General features: G+C 38.3%; 1 protein-coding gene across 1 annotated transcript in view; it reads right to left on the bottom strand.

The window, feature by feature from the left end:
- Positions 1 to 567: 567 nt before the first annotated feature.
- Positions 568 to 25,249, bottom strand: part of SLC35F1 (solute carrier family 35 member F1) — a 256,539-nt gene continuing 231,857 nt past the window's right edge. Inside the window, exon 8 of the mRNA XM_062572623.1 lies at positions 568 to 4,695. Within this exon, the coding sequence (XP_062428607.1) occupies positions 4,471 to 4,695 (225 nt within the window). The 3' untranslated portion in view covers positions 568 to 4,470. The remainder of the gene's footprint in view (positions 4,696 to 25,249) is intronic.

Consider the following 25,249-nt stretch of genomic DNA (forward strand, 5'->3'; position numbering starts at 1 on the left):
TTCCGGCAGTGGGGGCCACCACAGCTGGCTGCACAAGGCCCAGTGGACGGGAAGGACAAGCTGGCAAGACGGCGGCAGATATTCAGCAACCACTGCCGGGCAAAGCCTTCAACATCATACATGCACATTGCCCCAGATTAATTCTGCATTAAATAACCATTTCAAGAAGACAGCGAAGGAGGGCTTGTTGCATCTAAATGAGGGTAGCTAATATCATTTTAGCTACTCTAGGATATTGGAGACAGCCACATGTGAATGGCAGATAAGACAGAGGATGCACAGGAGACCCCCACACTGCTGGCACAGGACCAGGGTGTCAGGCAAGGTACCTGAGGGGGGTCTCATAACACCTTTGTTTAGCTACTTGAATTGCATCTTTGAACCTAGGTGTGGGTAAGCAACCTCACAAGGGAAAAAAGTCCTCGGCATGCTGAAAAGTCACACTCTGAAGTCAAGATTTATGCTTCAGAAAAATCATTTTAGGTTAATAAATCAGTACAGAAACAGACAAGGAAACTAATAGCCCTGCTTTCATAAAGCATTTATTTCTTTTTATTTGAAAACATTATACAGGCATTACATTGCCACAGCCAGTCCATATAGGAGCATGCAAATATCAAAATGGAGAAAGGTTTGTTCAGCTTTTTAATGCAGGATTTGGGGTTGGGATTTTGTTTGTTTGGTTTTGGTTTTGGTTCATATTTCCCTTTGCGGTGTGTCAAGATTAGTGTGCTTTATTATGGCATTTAACAATAAAATCCTACCCATGGGGTAAAATTCATATTTGTAGCTAGCTCAGGAATACTAAATGGTTTAAAAAAAGGAAAGAAAACAATACTACACGCTTGTCAAAATGTTAATAGCACAAGTTAGCAATCTCTATACTATACATTGAAACTTTTTCATATGACACAGTGGTGCAAAATTTTCAATTGCTTGGTCTGTTGAAAGTTTATAGTTGGAACAAAGACAAGTCCCAGTGAAGGTTTTCATCCGGTAGCAGAAAATTACATCAGTCTTGCTAAGGGCCGCTCAGTGCCAGCAATGTAACAGAGTTTCAGTTTGTTCAGGCAAAGATCTAGGTAGAACTAGTGACATCCTAACGCAACAAGTAGAGTAGCTGCCAGTTAGATAGCCATACCTTTGCTGGTGTGTACTGAGGTCTTGAATTGCAGAAAACAAAACAGGTAGTAATAATATTTTTCTTCACTAGACCTCACTTTTTCAGTCAACGGTTACTTGTAAAGCTATACTGCTATTTTCCTTTGAGGTCCATCCAGTACTAGCACACTGGGGCTAACTGAAATATCATCTTCTTTCTTTAACGAGAGACATAACAAGTAAAGCAACCCCACACAAAGATCTCCCAGTGACATGAAACTCTTCATGTGCAAGAATGAATGGGCTGGTTGTTGGGTGTAGAGTGCAAACTGGACCACTCACAATTTATTTCCATACAATGGAGCCTTTTAAAATAGCCTATAAAATTGCTTTAGATGGCATCTCTGGGCCATCCATGGACTGCAAACCCTTGCATGTAAAAATTCCCAGACCAATGAACTGACCTGGAGATGTCTTCTGCTAGTTGTTTCTCATAAGACTCTAACAAACATCTACAAATTAGTGTCAGAAAAATGAAGAGGAGGAGGGGAAAGGACTACAAACATTTGGCTTAAAAATAAATACTAATAATGAAGTAAACCAAAACAATTATGCAAAATGAAGGAATTGTAAACATGAAACGAACACATGCACGCAATCCTCAAAGCTCTCAAGACCAACATGGGGACTAATGTTCAGAGAAAGGTATTTAACTGGTATAAAAGGTAGCAAAAAGACTGCAACGACAGGTGCTCACCAACATGCCTCCAGGTACCTGAGGTGACCAGTGCCTGAGGTACTCCAGGTACCGTGATATTTGTAACCAGAGCCTGGGTTCTTGGGGAAGGTACTAAAACCAGCTTCAAGTTGAAGCCATCACAGGGCTTGACCTGAGGAGGTTTGCCGGCCCTCAGTGCATGAGGGCTTCACCCGACCACGCACCTCCCACCTGGACTCCTACCCCTCAAGCCTGTTGTGTCAAATGGGAGCAAAGCAATTCTGTGCTCAGAGGGGGAGTGTCAATAACCCCAGGGTGGCTCTTTCTTGTGTTGTCTTTTTCTTTTTTTAACTGTGAATACTTTAGTGCTTAGACGTTCCAGAATATGGAATCTGTTTCTCTGTGGGAATCATATTTTTTAACCCTCAGTGGGTGCAGAGAAAAAGCTTGGAAACATGAATCCTTAAGAAGATTCAAAAATCAGAAGGCAGGGAAAAAAAATCCTAAATTTGTTATTTTTCAAAGCGAGCAATCCTAATCGAAGATTTTGCAAAAGTTCTGGGCATGGTTTGACTACACTGCAGACCCTTCTCTCAGCTGCAGAGGGATCATGGCAGAGAGCCTAAATATGATGGAACAGAAATTGCCTCTTCTTATTAATGACAAGAATAAGACACAACAGATATTCTGCTGTTCAATATCGTTTTGGCATTCATCACCTCATTTATATTTGTATAAAAACATCTCCCAATCTGCTTTGCTCCTTTTTACGTTAAAGCAGAACATGACTGTAAAAGATGAATATTACTTCAGCAGAAATTCATCCTGCTTTTTGAACTGTTTGGACTTTCTAATCTCCAGAGTATGCACTGTTTTTTTCTTTTTAAAATAGAAATAGGTAAGTCATATTTTTCAAACACCAAGCCCTACATTTTCACTTGAGACAGACTTCTTTAGGAGAACGCTTTCTAAATCAAATTCATCTTATATGTCCACAAGCAGAAAATTCGTAACTCTGTTGTAAACCCTATTTTCAAACACAATGAAGGTATACACACTTTTATAGCACTATTTTGCACTTAAACTCCTTCTTTCCGAAGATCTGGAACTGTTCTAAAATACCTTGGTCCCTTGGCACCTCTGTGAGGTAGGTGAATTAACACTATCCTCTTACACACAGGTTGGGAAACTAAGCCACACAGAATGTCATGCTCAAGATCCCACAGAAGTGTGACAGGTCTGTGAACGAAACCAAACTCTCCTGAATCCCTGTCCTATCTGTTAGACATAAGACTATCTTCCTTTCCACAATTTTAAGTCAGAAATAGATGAGAAGTGTTGAAATAATCATTTATTTTCCTTTTATTGTGCTCCTGGAACAGCAAAACATTCAGGCAGGTATGTAACTAAATTTCCCCCATTTCTGATAAGGCTCCTGGAGCAGAAGTACAGTTGTAGAGCACACCCTTACTACTTTCACATGTCCCTAGGAATATAAGAAAACTGCTGAATTCTTCTGCTAGTTTTGTAGTTAACGAAAAATAATTGACAACACACCACTGATAGGAATGCCTTTGTGCTACTGCAGCAATACCAGCAGATGGTCCAGTCTTTCTATTCAGGAATTATTCATATAATCTTCCTGATTTTTACAGTTTGTGGGGTTTGCTGTAAAACTGGCATGTTTCTAAATGGCTATTGTTAGAATAATGAACCACATGAGACTAAGCAAACTGGAACTGCAGAAGGTGCCCTTGATGCACTGAGTATCTAAAATAATGCCCTGATCCACATGCTACGTCATCTTACCATGGAGAGGTACAATACATAGGAAACTAGAAAATGCATTCTTCTTTTTACAGGTTTAAAATTTAAAAAGTAAGAAATCTGTGTTAGTCACAACTACAGAGAAATTAACTCCCTGTCACCTGATGCAGAACCTCAGCCACTAGGAAATCTGCCATGGAACATAGAAAGGTCAATGCTGGAGTACTTCACTTCTGCAAATATAGAAAGGCTAAAATGCTCGCCTTATACCTATTCCTAGAATAGAGATGGATATTGTAAGTTGTCCCTCCTCTGGATTCATGGAACAGATAACCTAGATGGGGCAACTAGATAGATAGCACAGATGAATTCATTATCTTTTCCTCATCAAATCCAAGGTGCTAGCAAAAATGTGTCAGGGTGTTTTTACCATGAGTAACCCATCTATTTTGTGCAAAACAAACAAATCTTACAGAGAAATTAACAGTGACCGCACAACTGTATTTGCACTAAACAGGCGGCTTTTCCACAACTTGTGTGGTTTAGGCATAATATCGCTCAGTAGGTGCAAAAACACCCTTTTATGATTTCTTTTTCTTGTTACTTCAGCTTATATTTTGAATATCTTTTGCAAGTAATTTGGCATTTAGTGATTCATATACAGCAGTTTGTATTGCAAACATGCTGCTAATACCTTAAATGAGGGACTGGCATCTCCTTGCAATGAACACCCTGGAACAATTAATTATGAGCTTTCCTTATTTGCTACCTTGCAGCTCACCAGTGTAACTGCACCTGGTAAATACCTTTCTCTATGTACAATACAGAGATAATGGATATACGAGATCCACTGAATCATCAGTAGGTGACTGATAGCCTTGGGTTTAAGCAACTCTGACGTGAGGCTCCTCTTCTGTCTCCTGCCCTAGGCTGGTGTATGTTACTGAAGGCTCCAGCTGGCCGGTGGCTGGCAGGTCTACAACAGGTCCTGAAGGATTTCGAAACTGCTTGTACACCCGAGGATCCTGGGCTACGTAGGTGGACGTGGAGGAGTAGAGCACCAGCCCAACAAGGATAGTGAAGAATGACAACAAGTAAAGTCCTGAAAACTAAACAGAAATAAGAGTGGAGTCATTAGAAACAGCAGTGCTTATTCTGAGCTCATGAAGACCTGCAGACAGAGGTAGATAAAGACTCTTGTTTTTGCATACACAGTACAGAACAAGCCTCCTGGGATGTCAGTTTTTTATGGGGTTCCCTCTTTGAAAGTTTAATGTGGGTTTGGCCACACCAGCACCACCAGATCAGAGGTCAACCTGAATTTTCTGATATATCCAGACTCAGTGTAACTGGACTAAAAATACAACACAAACAATCCTTGTGGCAATACATTAACCCCTGCAGGTAAAGACCATTAGATATTAGCATTAGCAACTGGCTCCTGCTATGGGAAGCACAAGAATGGCTTTAAACTGAGATGATTTGTCTCCTAATCCTAGACTACAAGTTAGTTCATCTTGTATGAGAAGCCATGCATGAGAAGCCATGAAGGAAAAATTTTGTAGTCAGTTTGTTATGATGGGAACATATAGAACTGATTTGTAGCCAGTGGCAGTTTAGAAAGTGCCTGTGCTCTGCAGTTGTCAGGAATCCATACTTAAACACCAACAATTAGCTGCAACCTGTTATGGGCTGCTTCATGCGGTACTTTATTATTTTACATAAAGGTGTCTACAAATCTGTTTTTCAGTCCTCCTGACTATGGTGCTTTGATGGACGCCAAATTCGTTTCCTTTGGATTGTTTCAGCATGGCCCAAAATGGATTCACCTGATTATATTATTCTGGCAAAAGCTTTCTTATCAATTCGCTTTTTATATTTAAAGAAATAATCATTGTGGTGAAAGTGAATTTTATTTAAGCTAACTCTGTAGTGATGTTAATTTGCTGTCACTTAACAAACTCACACAACCTGTGTCCAACTTCCAGGATCTTTGAAAGTTTTACGTGCATAACCCTGAGGGATATAGCTCTGTTTGTTCTTCTTTCCCACACCTAGTGTGTATGTTTTAGAGGGAAAGCACCATAATGGGAAAAGTTTAAATTGTGTAAGAAGGATTACAGATTTGGAAGAGTTCTGCATTTCATCAACCATTAATTGCTTTTTTCCAAGAATGTCACCAGGTCTTCACGTGTCATCTGGCAGTATGCTTTGATGTAATCATCCAGCTACCAGCTACAAACCCAATGTTGAATGCTGTAGCAATGAGTCTGCTGAAGGATTCCTCCCATGTGGCACAGCTCTGAAAGGACTGATTTAGGCTTAGATCTCCCCCATGTGGCAATCAAATCCAAACCACCCATTTCAATGCATTGTTCAATGCATTTTTTTCAGTTTTTGCCAGTTTAATTTTGTTCTTACCACTCTTCCCTTCCATTTCCTCTTTGTATGTGAACTCGGGTACTGCTTGGCAGCAGTGGGTTAAATTATGCTGAAACAAGACTCAAGTGCCAAATGCATCCAGTTTCCCAAACTGGGAACCAGTTCCTGAGCTTCCCATTGTCCCTCCTTCCCACCTCATGCCTGAATTTCTCACCCAGCAAAGCCAGCTGGCTTGCTCGACTATAACCGGAGCACCAGCCAGATTTGTGATTGCCTTGTGTCCTGCTGTGAGGAATTTGTGGGGCTTCCAGCAGTTAAATGTGCCCTTATTCTTTCTCCAGGAACTGCCCAGCCAAAACCAATTCACTTTGCTGTATTCTGTGGCTCCAGCTCTGCCATATCCCCTCTGCTTGGCCATCTCTCTCATTCTTCTCCCCGTGGCTTCCTGTCAATGGGTTCATTTGCCCTCTAATATTCTTTGCATGGCAGTGTATTCCCCCGGGGCAGTTCTCCAACTTTGGAGAAAGGTTTGAACATAGTTGGGGGAAATCTAAAGTAAGGTCCACGAATCACTGGTCTTTAGCGCCTATGCACAACCACTGTAGAGAGACCTGTATCCTGGCAGCTCTATAACAATATCAGACTTTCCTTTCTTGATTAGAAGCAAGTTAAGGCACAAGCTGGATTGTTGCCTGCATTGCTTAGAAGCACAATCACTAGCTCTCTGCAGCCCTAAAGTAGAAGGGCTGTTAATAAGGTTGCAGCCTGTTTCACTTCATGGAGGTAAAACAAGTACATATAGTATATTGTAAGTATGTGATAAATCACTGTTCTTTTCAATACTCTGACAGAGTAATGTAAAGTCCACTGAAATCAATGAAAATATTCCTCCTAATAAAATGAGTGTGAATCCAGCAGCATGATGGGCAGATATAGACTTAGTTCATCAAATAATAAAATTTGTTATTCACTGTACTGTGTTCCTCAGACTCTCTAACTGAAATCTTTGTATTTTATTGAAACTAGTATTCCCAGGCATATTCTAGTGCTATGTCTACATGGAGGGATTTTTTTATCTTGACCGGAAAACCTCATTTGTTGAGACTCACTATTAATAGACAGCAAAAGAGACGGATTCAAAAGAAAGCAAAATTTCATTAAAAAAATGAAGTGAGAAGATCATTTTCCATTGATACCCTGTATACAACAGCACTAAACAACTATAATCTCTGAGAAGTCTGTAATTCCTTTGTTTGGCTAAAATGCTATTTTAGAATGATACTAGGCTTCATTTTCCAAACTTATCTCTCACTTTCTACAGAAACATATTTCTTCTAGGAAAAAATATTAAAAAATTCAGACTCGCAGATCTTTCCAAATCCTGCTTCCCTCCATGCGAAACAGGATAATAGCAAGTTGTTCAAAAAGTAACATGATCAGAAATTGTTTGGTCCAGATTAGCTCCTATGTGTCAGTAAGAGGTGACACCATATGGAAAGCAATTCAAAGGTCAATTCCTGTTTATATATCATCAAATAGTTTTACTATACTTTTTACATCTACATGTACAGGTACTTATATGTAAACTTGCTCGTCACGTAGTTTCATTGAGAGACCAGATGACTTTGTCAATGATCTGACACTCACAAGTCCTGGGACTGATTTTCTGCCTTATATAAACTATTTTTGTGCACAAAAATCATTTTAGCTGTGCCTCAGTTTCTTATCTATTTAATGAAGATAGCAGCACTTTTTTCTATACCTTTCTTCTACAAAGTACAGTCCAAATGGATAAACATCGTGTGTTTGTTCAGCCCCTAGAAGAGCTGGATTCTGATCACAGCTGGAGCATTTAAGAATGACATTTAATCAAGCAATAATAATGAAGTGAGCCTTGCAGTCCTTCTACAGCCAGCAAAGTCTATGCAATTTATGATTTCCTGTGTTGATGCTGTATCTAAGTTTGTGGTCAAATGGATTTCAGTTAGATAGATGAAAATGTCATTGCAGTAAAAAACAAAACAAAAACACCCTCAAACCAAATGAAATGAAATGAAACCAAGTCAAACCAATAATGTACCAAAGCTCTGACAAGCTGGAAATGCTACACTATCAATACTTACTAGGAGGAGTTATCTACAGGTATGATGAGGAAATAGATTAGAGGATCCTCTCTCTATGCTGTGATAAACAGATGAAGTAAGTTACCTGGGATACCCTCCTTTGAGAACTCTTTTTCTCTTCCTTTGCAGAGAAAAAAGCTAAGTAAGTGTCTTAGTTACAACAACAGTTCAGATTTCCTCACTGAAACTGAAATTTGTCAGATTGAAAGCCATTTGTTAAAACTTGCTAAATTGCCAAACCAAATAGTTAGACTTCAGCTGTGGAACTGGCAGTTCTCAGGTTGGCTGCTCTGCTCTGTCAGAAGAGGGTGTCTATAAAGTCTTGCCAAGGTGTTCGATAGAGAGCACACCACAACAGTTTCAATAATCACATATTAGAAAGACAAAAATAAGATGTCCTCTCTGGACATTTTTCAGTAGCTGCAATTAAAAAACTGACAATACTGTTGTCAGTTATATCAAATAACTGTTCAGCGTATAAAAAAAAAATTTAGGTGCCTGTCAATTTGAAGATAAACATACAGAGCAAAAGCTTGACAAATGTAACAAGACAATATGTATAACATGATTTGCTTAGTCTATCAAAAACTGCATTGATTCGGAGTGACTGGATGTTTCTGGTGTTTATCCAAGAGACATTCCTTAGGGAACTAGTACTTGAATATAATTGCCCAGTCAGGCTTAGTAGAAAAGTTAATGGCATCTGATAGCTTAACTGCAGGAGCAGGGGTCTAGCTCTTAGCTCTGGTATGTGGTACTGTCTAACCCTGCCAGAAAACCGCTGCAGCAGTAAGGTCTAGCTGACCATGGAAAATGTATGATAAAATCAGTCCTATTTTCTGCTACCAATGCACAAATTAATTTACATTATAGAAGAATGGAACCCAAACAAATTTGCAATTATTTTTTAAAATAGAATACTTTATACAGTGCTACATATGATTGCAAATGAAGTTCATAAAACCTATTATTTGAAATGTAGTTTATACATTGTATTTTTTCCTGATGAATCAAAATTAAACATCTTGGAAGTAAGTCAAGCATCACAAGATTTCTAAAGACAAATATAAAGGCATCTGAAAATTTAGATTTTTTAAAATCAGAATGAAGTATTAAATCTTTTAAAATTTACTCCTCACTATTTCTTTTCCTCAACATCTTATTATCTCTCCCTGTAAAACTTGTCTTTTTTATATCCTTAAACCATCATGGCTAAAACGTTACTATTATCTCCATTTGAGACCCCTGTGCATTGAAGTAATCCAGCTAAAAAATTAGGTGCAAAGAGACTTCTTGCTGGGGAGGAAACAGTGCATCTGATTTCATCATGCTTGAGTAATGATAAGACAAAGAGAGTAGAAGAAAACAAAAGGAAATAAAAACTGTTCAGAAGGCATTAAATTCCTTTCGGGGCCTGGGGAGAGCAAGACATATTTTCAGCACATAGATCATGCATTTAGAAAGGAAAACAAGAAGAAAGGACATAAAAGAATCTCTGTATCACAGCTAGGAAATGTTGCACTGACTTCTGCATAGGGAATTTGCAGACAAGTATTTCTGACTGTCACAGATGTCCACATCCATGTAACCACTGGCACTAGGGCAAACCAATATCCAAAGTGATGCAAACAGACAGATGTGAGTCTGCAGAAAAGCCCACACAGACAAAGAAACTCAATGATTTGCTAATTTTGGTTTTTCAGGATGCTATCATGATAATGAGCATGAGCATTATTATAATGGTTATAAAAATGCAAATTCTCTTCTGCTCAGTCCATTGAACTGGAAATAGTCTGAAAGTGCTGATTTTTCAGCTGTGGCTCTCCAACTCCAATTGTATTTTGCAAGAGCAAGCAGTAGACCGAGTCGATTGGTAGATAACACGAAGCCCAGCTCCTAGCCTATGGTAACTTAACTTTTTAAATCTTGAAAAGAAACAAATTTTGCTTTGTAAGTAACCAAAAATTTCTTTTTGTAACATAAGCTGCACTGCCAATCAAATCTAAGGCCAATAGAGGCTCCTGCACAGACTTATGTCTTTTCCCCCTGGGTAATTTCACACATGAGTACATGAGCTGGCTGAGCTAAGGAAGCTAAGAACAAATTTCTCTCATTATCTTTTATATGGCAAATAGACATTTCCACTTGCTTTGATGAACTGATCAAGAGACTGAGCTTCTTTCCATACTGCTTTCTATTTTCACCTCAAATATAGCAAATGAAGTTCACTATGACCAAGTGCAGAAGTTGCACTGTGGGATGCACGTATTCTCAAGTCAGCAGGAGTATCGTAAGGGGTGAATGTTCAGAGAGCTACAAATTCACACAATGCTTTCTCCTGCATAGCTGAATGTTATATATATTACATCATTACTAGGAATGGAAGCCAGTATCCTAGTCACAAGCTAACAGCTCTCTCTGGTGACTCCCTCAGATCTGCTCCATGAGGGTCTGGCAAAGCTGTTCTTAGTCCTGGACTGTGACTTACTCAAACTGACTATTGCTGGTCAGTCAGTTACTGACAGTCTTCTCAGCTTTCCAACAGTAGAAGCTTGAACGCCCAAGCAAAAGCGTTGATAATCCTGCTAAGAAAGATAGCAAGGGGTGCTGGCCAACTGCAATAATGATGATAACTTCTGGGCAGGAAGTCTGTCCATTAGCAGCAGGATCACATTATCCTCACACTTTTATGACTTGAGCTATTCCCAAGGCAAACTGTGAGGATGTAGTTTTAAATGATGACTTAAGGCTCTGAACTCAGCTGAGATGCAAAGTGAAATTTGTAGCTAGTTCCTCCACATCTTTTTTTGATTTCTTTCTCGTCCGTTGGCAGTCACATAAGCAGCTACATGAGATGAAAGAGGCTTGAGCTGCAGAGTATGTCTCAATCCAGTGCTGTTGCTCATGCCTGCCAGAACCCAAAGCAAGAAGAACCTGGTTTGTTTTGATGACAATCAAAATCTGACCTCAGCCTTTTTGCCAGTCAAGCAAAACAAAGAAGTTCGAGGAAGTTTTGCCTTTGTCATCACACATTATAAAAAGGCCACACTCCTCACCTGCTGCTGCCTGCTTGCATCATCAGTTTGCTCTGTCAGACAAAATGCTCTATTTTTGTTACCTGTTACTAATCAGCTCTTGCTTACACTGAATGGCCAGTGTTGCATAAAAACTGGGATGCAAAGTAATCACACGGACACATTTCCTGATTCCTCTCTCTCCCCTCCCCCCCCCCCCCGACCTGATTTTCGAAGATCTTGTTCTGGTGTTTGTATGTTAAAATGCAGTGGTTCACATCTTCTGTTGCATAGCAACATCATCTTCTCCCACTCTCATATGCTGTTTGCTGGTGGACATGGTCTAACTGGTAAGAATGTGGTCAGGTAAAGCTCCTGAAAAAATCAAGTGAGCAATAACACTACACACTGGAGTGGAAATATTTCCTTAACTTTGTGTGAATTTTTTTCTTTCTGTATATAGATCACCAGGGCCCTGAGCAATGTCACAGCATATGCAAACTTGCGCCTCCTCTGTGGTGGCCCAAGGACTTGTGATCTAGCTGGACTTTGGACCAGCACCACCGCTACACACTCGTCTGGCAATCTGGGCTCTTGGTTACTGCTTTTGGCCTGGTCTGGTTCACCTCTCTGGGCCTTGTGCCAAGCTTAAAACAGCTCCCAAGTGATGGAAGAGAAGGCCTCCATGGCTAGATCATGCCCCACAGTGCCCTGTGTCTGCTGGCCCTGAGCCCAGGCAGCTAAACCCTCAGGAGCTCAGGTAGGTGCTCAAATGGTCCCTTTAATGAAGAGTCTGCATGCTAACAGATCTAGTAATTAACAAATAATGGATCTGAGTGCTATTTTTCTCTTCTATAACACTTCACAACAAGGAAGAGTTATAAAGACACCCTTGAGAAAATTCAGAGGTTCTCAATCTGGCATAGTTTTTGAATAAATGCAGGTTAGTTCTTTGCAAGTGCTTCTTAGATGCTAAGGTTACCTAATACGGAGAAAAAAGAAGGAGGAGTCATCAAAAAGCTATCAGCACAATCCTGTTAAAATCTGGGAAACTTTATAGCTTTCCTGGAATTTATGTGTGGAATAAAACAGATTTATGGCCAAAACTGCTGGTATTTGGAGACAATCTCCAAGTTTAATGCAGGTAGCTGTAAAGCAAGTACTGCTTTTGCACAGAACTGCGTGGTTTCGTACTTGTTAAGTGGTATCATTAGAAAACTTTCATAATAGAGCGCCCTTTGTAAATACATGCCTCTAGGGCAATATATTTGTGTGAAATGGCTTCTCTTCCTTTCCTGGTGGAAAGAGATGGTTGGAGAGATGAGAATGCTGTTTTCTCTCCCGTTCCCCCTTTTTCACCTGTTCCACCATTAGATTTGGAGAAAAATGAGCCTGTGTTCAGTAACCCTGCAATACCAGCAGTCTGTCTAATTAGAAAGTATAAGGTAGAATGAGTCCTGTAAGCTGTTTTAATCCTATCTTATGTACATAGAAAAGTTTTTTTTTTTTTTTTTTTTTTTTTTTAATGAGATGTTAAAGCCAGTTATATTGAACTTCTATAACTTCCTGCAAGCACCTTTTACTCTGGTATAAGGAGGCTTCATTTTAGTTAGTTTATATCAATCACTTCACAAAAATACTTTAAGATAAGCTGGGGGAAAAAAGTTCCAGTCTGATGAGAATAAGCAGGCCCACATGAGGATGGGGTTACTCAGTAAGAAAAACCACATCAAATATAATCAGCTCATAGAAAAAAACAGCAGTAGAGCAGTTATCCTTTTAAATATTCTTAATACTAAAAAGAGTAGTACAACGGAAATGCTTACAAAAAATAAAACCAATTCCCTCTCCTTACTTTTATCTTTTAATATTCATTGCAGTTTGTTTTATCAGATGTCTGTTGCCATGTGTTTTCCTGTTTTTGTGTGTAAAGATTTAATAAAGTAGCAGTTGTCTGCTGTACTTGATTTTGTATTGCTGTGTTTGAGGCTAATTGTCTTCAAAACCAAGGTTGTAATTATTGATTCATCTTGGATCCTTCATTTATCCTTTTTCTGCTGAATCTAACAATATATTCATGCAGTAATGCTCCCTTAGAATGGTATTCTTTATCTCAACCATACAAATAGGAAGCTTTCTTATACTGGATACAAAGAAAAATCAGCTGCAATTTGTTAGCTTTAACATTAGTGACCATGTAAGCTGTCTGGAGAGAGGGTGATACTGCTGTTTCTCATTAGGATTAAGCATGGTCCGGTGTGTGTTTGCTGCAGCCAACGTGAGGCAAAACGTAAGGACCCGCAAGAGCTCTGAACTGAGTCAACTCACTACACGGGCTTCCAAGGGAATCATATAGCAGAAAGCACATCCTAAGCCATCAAGTCCAGTCCCCAGATACCACGCACAGCCAGATCATGTACTCCGTCCTGTAAATATGCTTTGCCCTCCTGTGAGCATCAGTAGGTTTCTCATCCACATGCCCTAATCTATTGAAATCTGTTCCAAAATGTCCCTGTTACAAAGACCAAAAGATCCTGCTCGTTTCTACTCCAAATTTCTGCATTGTCATTTCTACCTGTAGGTTCCTAGGTCAGAATTGTTCTTCAGCTCAAATAATTCTCCTTTCTTCCCTGTGTATTTATAGATTAATTCATATGTGTTTAGGTATTATATCCTCTCCCAGTCTGTCTGAAAGCAAAGCTATGCTACATACGAAAAAAATATTTTTGGATAAGCACTTTCAGCATATTGTTAGAGGATGCATGCTTACTCTGTCAAGGTTTGGAGCAGAGAAGAGAAACAGCTTTGTAGACAATAAGCCGTGGCATTAGCAATTCTCTGTCATTCCTAGACCACACTTAGACTGATGTGTTTGGAAAGCCACAACAGCGTTCATGTTCCTCCCATCTGTTTTCACTGACACAACCTTGCACCTGATACTTCGCATTTCTCAATGTCATTCAGTTCTTGTTGTTTGACATTTCAACCCTCCTTTTACTGAAGATGCCTCTCAAATGCACATCTCCAGCTCCCTTCTACCTTTTGTGCCAAAGCTACTACTACAGTTAATGCACAGCCCTGGTCTTCAGACCAGTCCTTCAGGAACTTCCCCAGTTCCTCCCAGCCAGCTCCCAGCAAGCAGTTTCCCTCACAGTACACTGTTTTGTCCTTTACCCTCCTTAGCCAAGTTCTTACGTATCTTACAATCTTTACAGTGCTGAGCCTGTTCTTTAGCATAGTTGACAATTTGCTACATCACATCATACAGAGGCTTTACCGATTAGAGCTACCATTTCTCGTTTGTCTAGCAAAATCTGTTAATTTATCAGACAAACCTCAGACTAGACTGGTATGATTTATTTTTGGTGAACTAGCATTTTATCCACTTTCCCATTTATGTCCATGTTTCTAATTATTTCTCCCTGGTGTCTACTTCTGATACAGTTCATTGCCTACTCCATGTACAGGTCACCCAGTTGTCCAGACTGGGACTGCGATACTGCCAGACTTGAAAATATTCAGATTCTTGTGTTATGTTTCTACTTCAGACATAATAATTTCCATTCCTATTAGCCATTTTTCATTGCCTTCATCTCCATCTCTCATCCTTACTGAAAGTGAAAGAAGGTAACCATATAGTTTCAGAGCTAAAGCAAAGTTTCGTCTTATGCTGTCTTGGCATAATGAACCTACTTCTCTTCACATTAAAGAAAACTTTTGGCTGTTTGTTTCTCTTTCCTCTTCACTGACAAACTTGGTTTATTTTTATAGCAATTAGACTTTATTCCTTTTCTTTCCTGTTCTTTCTCATCTCTATTGTATTGGCCTCTTTGGGGATTATTCTCTATTCCTTGTTTTTCTCTCTGTTTATTTCTAACCATTTTTGAAAGGGATTGTTTTCCCATTACATTTGTAGCTCTTCCCTATGAGTTCTTCTTTTGTACTTAAGTTACAAAGTCCAGATTACATTAAACCAGACATGGAAAAGGTATTTCCAACCTCCTCCAGACTGAGTTTTATACAACGTTTATGGGCCTTTTAAAGGCCTAGAAGAGCAGAAAATCTTATTTTTAAAATTAACATATGCTGGTGATCAAAATAACTCTGGAAGCTAAATCAAGTCAAGCTGCTAAGTGGTAGTGATGATGACAAACATGATTCCAGTTTAGCAGGAGGGGGGAGTTTAGACTGACAGGAGATGCCTTTATGAAGAAGACTTTCTAGGAGAGACTAAAATACTATTCTGCTTAGATTGAAAGCAGTCTTTTGACTGCATTTTGACTGGCATTAAGTCTACATGTTAACCAATTCCTTTATTTTGGTAGGAAATACAAGCTGATTTGGAGACTTCAACCCTCTTTGTCTGCAGCATTCATTGACTTGGCTGGCAGGAGGAGCAACCAGACTAAGCATTTAAATCTAGGTAGCTAACCAAGGCAACAGGTTTCTTCTCCACCAAACAAAAATTCTTGCCACATTGTCAGAAGTTACTTAGGGCATGAACAAGTCTCTCCTATGCCACTGACCATGGTAGCTCTCACACGTTCTGCATTACTGAATCTTATAAATTCCTTTCTCTAGCGATCACTGGAGAAATTCATTCTTTTATCTGTTTTATGTGGTTTTCTTCCAAATGGCTCACGGCCATGTAGATGCTCATGTATCATTCTTAACACTCTTCCTAAATATTTCTACCTTCTTTTTTACTCACTATTGCATACAAAGAATTATTTAATTCCATGGGAAATCTCTAAATTTATAATACATCTATTGCAGTTAACCCCTAGCATTTGCTTTCAAAATTAACCTACATCTGTCTTTGGGGGATTTTTAGCCTTTATTTCCTTATGCTAAGGTGGAAATTACATTTGATGTGAAGAATCATAATTTGAAAATCTTTGTATATTTTCAATAACTGAACCATATTTAAGCTTTTGAATGCAGCTTCTGCTTTGCTGATTCATGACTTTTCTTAGCTGTCTCCTCTGGCTTGCAAATTATTGCTGAGGTATGTAACTCAACTCATTCATTGTACTCCCTTATCTTCAAAAGTGTGCTTGCACTGAAAAATGCTGAGGTTCTCAATTTATTTTTTTCACAACTAATTATGAACCTATCTTCTTCATGAAACTTCTTGATCTTTGTTTTCATATTCTCTGAGCTATCATTTAGAAAAGGTATGTTGTTAGTAAGATTCAGCTCTTTAAATAGTATGTCTTTGTTACGGTTTTCTATCTGTACTTTTTCTTCAAATAGAGTAAAAAGCAATAGCATAAAGAACAGGTTAGAGAATGTATACGTGGTTGATAACAATGTTTGTGTTATAAAAATTTTTGCTGTCTGCAGTTCATTCAAATACTTTTCTTGTTTTCTGTTGTTATTGTTTTACCTCTCCACTGCCCCTCATTTTTTTTTTATGATTTCCTTTCAAATCGAGCAAAGTATTTGAAATAGAATGAATATTAAACATTGCTTGATTCAGGCTGAAAACTTTGCTAAATGGATAATTTCACATGCTTTTCCTGTAGATAGTGTATTAGAAATTTGGCCTTTTGTTGTGTTAAGAATGAATTATTTCAAAGAGCAGAAAAAAAGTAGAACACGAAAATTCCAGTTAATATGTCTGCAAGCTCATAGTCAGTAGAAACTACGAGCACTTCGCTTTTCCTCTCCACACGACTCTTCACCACTTTTTCCAAAACACTGTTTCTTTCCTTCAGAGGCTATGGATTAAATGTTATAGTTTAATCTACAGTATATTTAAGAATTCTCTGAACAACTATGTTTCCTCCTATCCAAACACAAAAGTAGTCCAAGCAAGGTATTTTGAGAAGACTCTTAGTTGGCCCCAAGTACTCAAAATCCATTGCTAGGGAGTACTCAGCTTTTTGCCTCTCTGTAAGTTAACATTATTAAAATGGGTATTTCTCAAAATGAAAATGATTGACAGATGGAGGCATTACCACTAAACATAAAGACATCGTAACTCCTACTCCAGTATCATTCTGTTGCTTCCCATTTGCTACTACAGTGCTAACCTGTCTCTGGTGTGTTGCTCAGCCTGGGAGCAAACGTGGGGACAGAAGTGGATAGAGCTAGAGGATGCCTCTTCTGGCAATTACTTCAAAATATATTGAAAATGAAACAGCATCCTGAATTACACAGAGCCCCCAGCTCCCAAACCACTTCCCGCTATTCTCTAACCTCTAACCTCCTTCTTTCCTACCCCAGCCATAAAAGCAATGAAGATTTGGTGGACTTTGTATTCTGCACGGTGCTTAAAATTCAAGACCCATGATACAGATGTGAATTACTTTCTTCAAGCAGTTCAAGTACATTGCTGTTTATTTATCCATGTTTAGCTACTTCCCGAAAGACAATTCTTAGAATTCTTGATCATGACACTTAAGAATTTTATATTTATGTATTATAAATATATTTTATATTTATATTAGTATTTTATAATAATCAAAAAATACTAACCTTAAGCATAGCATTTGCTATGTAGAGAGGTATATATGTTGGAAACTTAAAATCCTGTGGTTTCTCTTCATGTTTTTTAAGAAATTAGAGGAAACCAATAGGATCTATGTTGGGACTTAATTCCTCAGTTGATAATTTCATTTGAAAATCATCAATTTCTCACTATGAGGTAAGTAAACACCTTTTCCAGTACATTATAGTTCAGAGCACTTAAATGGTTCATTGCAAGTAAGTCTGATCATCAATTTAAGTAGATTGCCCAGGCAGATACACTGGCTCTTTTCTTTCTCTGGGGACTGTCTGTGAACAGGCTGATTCTGTATATTTGCTTACTATAGTTAACACTCAAACTCTTTTTTTTCCATTTCACGTATTCTTTTGAGTAGTCAATATCCATTAGGCAATTTGCTATGCAATCTGACCAAAGGCAGAATTCAGTTAGTTGCACAGCAGTGGTTTTTCTCCATGATCAGTTAGATTCTCAGCATAAACTGTTTCCAACTTCAGTCTGAAATTAGTTCCACTTAGTGAACATGCGAATTTCAACTGGTCTCAAACTCCCTTTATATAAGTGAAAATTTACTTATATATACTTTATAAAAAGTATTTTAAAATAGCATAAATGTATCCAAATGAAATGTTCATTTGAAATTGCATACAAATCTTTTAACATTTTAATAATTATGCTATGAAGAAACATGTGATACTGAGACATAAAAAGATTTCATTTGGATGTTATATGCTGGAACACAGAATAGAAAGAGGAGAAAAGAAAACTGGGAAGCAAAAGAACTATTATGAGCCTGTAATCATTGATACAAAATGCAAAAGCCATTCTATGAGATGACAACCAGGTGTGGAGTAGCAAAGAATAGAACAGTGCTGTTGTCAGTAAACCTTGTTAATCAGGTATTCACAAGAATATTAAGACACCTAAATTATACAGTCAGCAGGACATAAACCCATGCATGGGTAGGTAGATGAACTGCTTGCTGTTCCCTTGCTGTAATTACGAACTATTTCTGGCTTTGTTCTGTATTTTTTTAAAAAATCATCCAAACTTGAGATGAGAAGTAAAAACTGAAGCACTTTCAGGGACTGAAATGCTGTATTTGCTTCTCTTGTGAAATATCAAAAGTTGTTGCTTCTTAAACAAAGTATGCTGGTTGGAAACTCTGGCAACTGCTGACTGCAACTACCAGGATAATCTTCTTGTCAGAACGCCTGGAAATATTAAAAGCTCTTTCTTCGTTCAGATTGTCTGGGTTCTGGGACTCCTGATGCAGAACTGAGGTTCCTCCTTTGGCTTCCAGAATCGATGAGTTGAAACTCAGGTTTTCTCATGCCGGAGATCTTCCAGTCCCAGCATACCTGGCCTTTCGGTGCAGTTTGCCTCATGAGTTTTGCTATAGGAACTCTATAAACTTTGGAAACGGTGCTCCACAGCAACTTGTTAGATGAGCTGCAGAAATGTCAGCCCATGTTTCTCAGAGGATACTCAAACTAAGATGCTTTCATTTCGCATTTCTATTTTGATAAGAAGGTGTTTCCAACAAAAATGCATTTTGCTAGAAAATTCCTAACCAGCCCTCTTGTGAGCAGTCTTTCAAAACAGGAGACCAAAAAACCCAAACTGAAAACTACTTACAGTGCTTGAAATTTATGATGAGCACAAGCTCATCTGAAATGTTCTTGAAATTGAAGCCTCCACCTCACCTTGTGCAACACAACCGCCACTTCTTACACACTGTTTTTTGATGGCTCCAAACTTTGTGCCTAAATAATTCTGTGAGTATATTCTATAACTAAAGAATTGATTGCAAGCAACATTGTGAAAGGAAGAGAAATCCTTTCAATAAGGCAGTATTTTCAGAAAGCTGCCCTATCAGGGTTATGTTGTTAAGCACCTACTGTCAGACCATGCAATAACTTGGTAGGAAGCGCTTCATTTTATTGTGTCATTTTTCTTCAGAGGGTTTTTTTTTTGTTTTGTTTTGGTTTTTTTTGTACACCATGCTGCGCCCTCAGACAAAGAGTAAGCTGACATGGTCCTTTTTTATCATGAGGCAACGTTCAAGTGTGAACATAGATACGCTTAACTCCCTTCCACTTCAAGCTAGCTCTTCAAATATGGACACCTGACTTTTCCTCACAGAACTAGTTTCTAATTGATTATAATTTGGACAAGGACATTAAAAGCAATTAAATTTAAAAATATTTGAAAAAGAAGCTTTAAAAATGCCACTTAGATAAAAGACATACATCCAATACAGCTTCACAACAACTGAGTTATTCAGTGGGAGTCCCACTAAGAGAAATTCCACATTCTGGAAAAGAAAGGGAAATGTGCCCTTCGGTTTCTGCACATACCAGTGGCACAAACAACTAACTAGCAAAGCGATTTATCATCATTATTATCAAAGCTTTGGCAACCTTCACTAGGACAAAGGCCATAGGAGATCAAAATCCATTCAAACAGGGAGTTTATGGGTAAAGCAGTTTGCATATATGATTTCATAGGGGAAATATACTGAAGTATATGACTGAGGAGATAATCCTGTAAAACCTAGTTGTTTAACCTATACAGCTTGCTCTGCTTGAAATAATGATAATGTCTGCAGCACAGATATTACCATGGTCAAAGTATGTAGGTATCCACTAGCAAGTATCAGTAAAAAAAAAAAAAAAAAAAAAAAAAAAAAAAAAAAAAAAAAGAGAGAGAGAGAGACTTATAAGTTTATACTTACCTTTGAGTATTACAGATGAACACCAAATCTGATGGTCAGATGATTTAGAAAAATTAGATGTTTATGAAAAACCACCAAGTAAAAACCCAAGCTAACAAACAAACCCTCCCTCCCCAAATACTTTCCTAACCTAGGCCCTGAATTAAAGTCCACTGACGTCAGCAGAAAAGCTTGTACCAGCTTTGATCACCTTGGTTTGGACTGGTAAAGCACACTCTTTTTTAATAGATGCTCCTAGTTCTTCTCCTGCATTTGTAATAAGAGCAAGATTCTCATCTCAGTGAAGTTGATTTAAATCCACAGTTCATGGGCATTGCTTAGGATCTGTGCCAGCAAAAATGAAATTGAAAGTTAGCAGCCAACTTGTATCTCCTCTTCTCCATAAAGTTAAAAACCATTCTCCTTTACAGCATGTTTCTTGATGTAATACGAAGGTTATCTTCTGCTCTCTTCCAGTGGAGAGACTCTGCTGTTTGAATTAACATTAAAAAGTCATCTTTAGAACCACTAGCAAGTGAGGTGTCAGCTAGCATCATTTTTAAGTCTCTAGTGCTGGGAAGGTTTTAAATATCTTGATTATTTGGGCAGCCAAGTGCTTTGTCACCATTACTCTCCATGATTCTAAATCAAGATACTCGACTTCCTTGATTTATTATGTAACATACGCATTTTCATGATTTGGAAACTGTCACTATATCCAGAAACTCTGAATTTTTATAGCTAAATCTTGGATAAAATAATGAATGAATTTGCCAAGGTAGAATATAATTGATTGTGCTTGGCTTGGTAGGTAATGATATAATATAGCGTGACTGGACCTGCTGGTGCAGAATGTAATCAGTATGCATGCTCCAGAAGGTGGAAAGCATAAAGTAAACTGCTTAGATTATTTAGTGAGAATGCAATTTGCTTAGAATGACTAAAGTACAACATACGGCTTGCAAATGAAAAGCATGAAATTTAAAAACTCACATTAAAATAAAACTAAGGCTGAGACTAAAACATCAAAATGAACACTTCCCAAGCTAAAAAATAACAGAAGTTGTACATAGCTATTCCAATCCCTTTATGACTGCAGAATCAGCCCTGAATTTTTTAGTACCAGTGGTGCTGGTGTATCCATGATGAACAAAAGCTATTGTAGCCTCTGATAAGGCAAGGACAGTTTTTGGAGAAGGGAATAATGTTACCTCAGAACTTTAAATTTCCCCCATGCTGTGCCCAGACATGCCTGCACACAGCTTTCCTCACATTTATATTGCATCTTCCCATTTGAAAGGCTCCACAGCTGTTTACCATCACACATGCAGAAAGCATAGCTGAAACCCATCTAGCAAAACAGCCCTTCAGATCTGCAGCATAGTCTTGCCAAGAAGCTTCCTCACACCCGGAGGGCAGTGTAGACCTCCTGTCTGTGTGTGGTGGGAACAAACCTTATATAGGCTGGCTCATTATGGCCTTAGCAGGCTGAATACTTCTATGGCCACTGATGTTCACAGAAACCAACAGAGAGGGCAAAGCCCCCAAACAGATGGATTTGACAGAGACAAGATGAAGATGTAAAGTCTGATATTACAGGATAAAAAAGTAAAAAAAAAATCATGATGATTACTTTATTTTTATGCTTTAGGCCTCTGATAACCTTCCTTTTTCAAGATATGATATAACTTAATTTTGTGTAAGAAGAAGATGAAATGATAACATATAGCCAGGAAAGTTTTGACCATCCAGATTGTATAAAATAAATAAACACAGTGAGAATTAAGAAAAAGAAGATTGAAGATACAGAGCTACACACTTAAAAGTTACTTTGGTAGCCAATATTCAGTCACAAAGAGGCCAGATATCTTTCCCTGTCTATTGGAATATTTGAACTCTATTATTTATTAAAGAAAAACTAAAAATAAACTCCCAAAGCTTTTATTTGGGGGATGCAAATAATTTTAAGAATGGTGGACCACAATCTAGACATATAACCAGCATCTATCTCAAGTCGAAAGTCATAAACCATTGCATTTTAATACAATATGTACTTAACATTTTGAACTATCAGCACATCACCAGAGCTGTGTCAAGACAACATTCTCTACTCCTAGCTTCCATAGACCAATGCCTGGAAACTGTTCAACGCACTACAAAGATATTGGCATATGGAGTAAAGAATATAAATTCAGCTGTTTATAAACTTGCTGTCATGTATGTCATAATGTTTCAATTCTGTATCATAAAAAGATGAAATGCTAACTAATCAAAACACTTCAAGTGTTACCTCCTCCTCAGTTTGGTTTCAGAGGCTCTAAATTCCATTTGAACTCATTTCCTACATTTTCCATGGATTTTCATAGAATTACTGCCGTAGGTGCAATAAACCTGTCTGGTGATAAAAGTAGCAGCACAGGGAAAAAATCATAACTGTTTCTTGAAAGCCTCATAAAATTATATTCTGCAAGGGACACTAAACCACTCAGTTGATTCTAATTTAGCATAAAACTATTTGCTTCCCAGTGAAGTGAGGCTTCACCCATTCGTCAGTGCAGCAATAAGCAGATGGAGCTGGGTATCTGAAGGAGAGGTACAGCTGGGCTGGGAATGAAACAGCTTTTCTCGAATCCAGAAAACAAGTAGAGAACACAGGCTTAGGAGGGGCTGTAATATAGACCGTTTAATGCCAACCTATTCCTATTCACTGTTGACTGAAAGTTGCACACTTCACAGTTCTACTTCCTCATATAAAATGATATCTGATTGCACACTAGGAAGAAAAGGAGGAGGTGATCTGACTAATGATAAGAACTAAAGAAGTAACTAAAGAAGTACTTAGGTAGGCTTTTTAATCTGGATGTTCTCTAAAAACAGCCTCCCTTTTTCTTATTCCCTTGCCCTGTAAGCTTGAAGGGCAAGAAACGAGACACTGACAACCCTGGAAGTTGCTGCCAGATTTCAGGCAAAGGCTCTTCCACAAAACTGTGACAACGATCTTCTACTTACCAGTGCTTCATCTGGGAAGAACAAAGGAGTGACACAAAAGGGCTATATAGGTTGTGGAATAAGTGCAAGTCATGACGGAAAAGCAGAGATGAAAAAAGTAAATATGGTCTTTTGGGGCAACGTTCTTAGGAGAAACAGGGAGACATCTTAGGAGCATTGTGTGAGGTGCTGGAGGAACCTTCTTGCTTCTTAACTTGGACGGTCTATCCCAAGAATGTGTACATCTTATGTAGTAAGAATGAATGAATGTGGCTTGTTCTGACAGCAGGCTAAGGGCTGAGAGAGGCTATTTTCTAGTGATGTATCAATGGAGCAAAATGCTAAGGTGACAAGGGTATGTTTTATGCTAAAGGATACTCATGGCACAACAGCAAGTGGATCAAAATTAGCCAGAAGTAAATTTATGTGGGAAATAAGAAGGTTTCTAACTGTTGGAGCAATGATGCTCTGAAAGCAGAGAGCAGAGGTGGAAACAAACCTAAAGAGGTTACCTAAATAGGTTAAAGTAAAAGAGCTTGATAAGAGTTTATGAACACTTTGTAACATGGTGAATTGCAGGAAAAAGATCTTCAGAAAGTTTCTAAATGGAGCAGTAGGGGAGAGGGAACCCTCAGCTACTTCAGAGGTGGAAGTCACTCAGTGTATCAGGGTGGGTGATGACACCTTGTTTTCCACCAGAAAATCTTCCAAGGCTGAACCTTTTGTTCCTGTGGACTTCTTTTGTTAGGGGCCTTAAAAGGAGGCTGAGGTGCTACTGTGGTGGACAGCTGACATGCACATATAGAAAGACAGCGTCCATCAATAAAGTTGGAAACACATCCTTCTGCTAATTACAGAAATTGCCTTCTGCAATTACAGACATAGGGAAAAGTTGAAACGTTTCCTGCAACTTCTGCCTTATAGGTGCTCAAAATTTAAGGTTTAGTTTTGGAATATCTCCTTTTTTGTCAGGCTTGAGCAAAGGTGAACTCAAAACTGACTGACCTCTGCTGCCTTCTGAGTCTCTTCCTCTAACAAAATTTGATTTTGCTAAAACAAGACCACTGCTATTTTCAGAATTAAATTTGTCTTTTATTATATAATATGGACATTTTCCTAAGAAAAACTGGACCAGCATAACTAAAATAAATATTTTGCTATGGGAATCAAAAAACTTTATTAACAGGGGATAACAATTTTCAGCTAATACATAATTTCAAACTTTGGATTTGAAGTGTGCTGTGGAAAGAACTGGGAACCAAATCACAGTGAGACAGGCCTGTCAACTAGCCGATAGCTACTATGTGTGTTTTTGGTAAAGCTTTATTTTCTGTATTTGTTTTTATTTTGTGTCTCCAAAATCCTCAAAGCCATAGGAGCAAAAAAACCAAAAAGTCAATGGGGGAAAATATTTGTGTGTTGAACTCTGAAGCTTTCAACTTTCACTACACCAGTCAAATTCGTTCACATATCATTAGTGTCATGAACTCTGACTTAGGAGTTTTAGCCATTCAGTATTTTAAGGCTTTCATTTTTCTAACACTTCTCCTGGCCACTATTTAAGCTATCAAATAACTTCTATCATGTCAACAAATGTGAGTACAAAGCAATTGCTCTCAGTATCCCACTATCGTATGATGGCCACCGAAGGAGAAGCTTGTGAATAACGCAGTGTAATTACTTGGAATTGGATAACAAACATGTGACTATACAAGTCAATGTTTTAAATATTAGATGACCAAAGTTTAACTACAACACAAATCTGCTGTACATTTTTGACACTTTTATGTTAACAGGTCAGCCATTGACTTAGCTGGGAAGAAAGTTGGAATTCATGGAACAGTTATAAGGCATCATTTCATAATCAACATGAAATAATACAACCCTGTTACTGCACAAAAAAAAACTATAGAATTTTTTAATGTTTTATGAAGTACCTTCCTTCTT

This window comes from Rhea pennata, chromosome 3, assembly GCF_028389875.1.
Source record: "Rhea pennata isolate bPtePen1 chromosome 3, bPtePen1.pri, whole genome shotgun sequence".
In the NCBI taxonomy this organism is placed as follows: domain Eukaryota; kingdom Metazoa; phylum Chordata; class Aves; order Rheiformes; family Rheidae; genus Rhea; species Rhea pennata.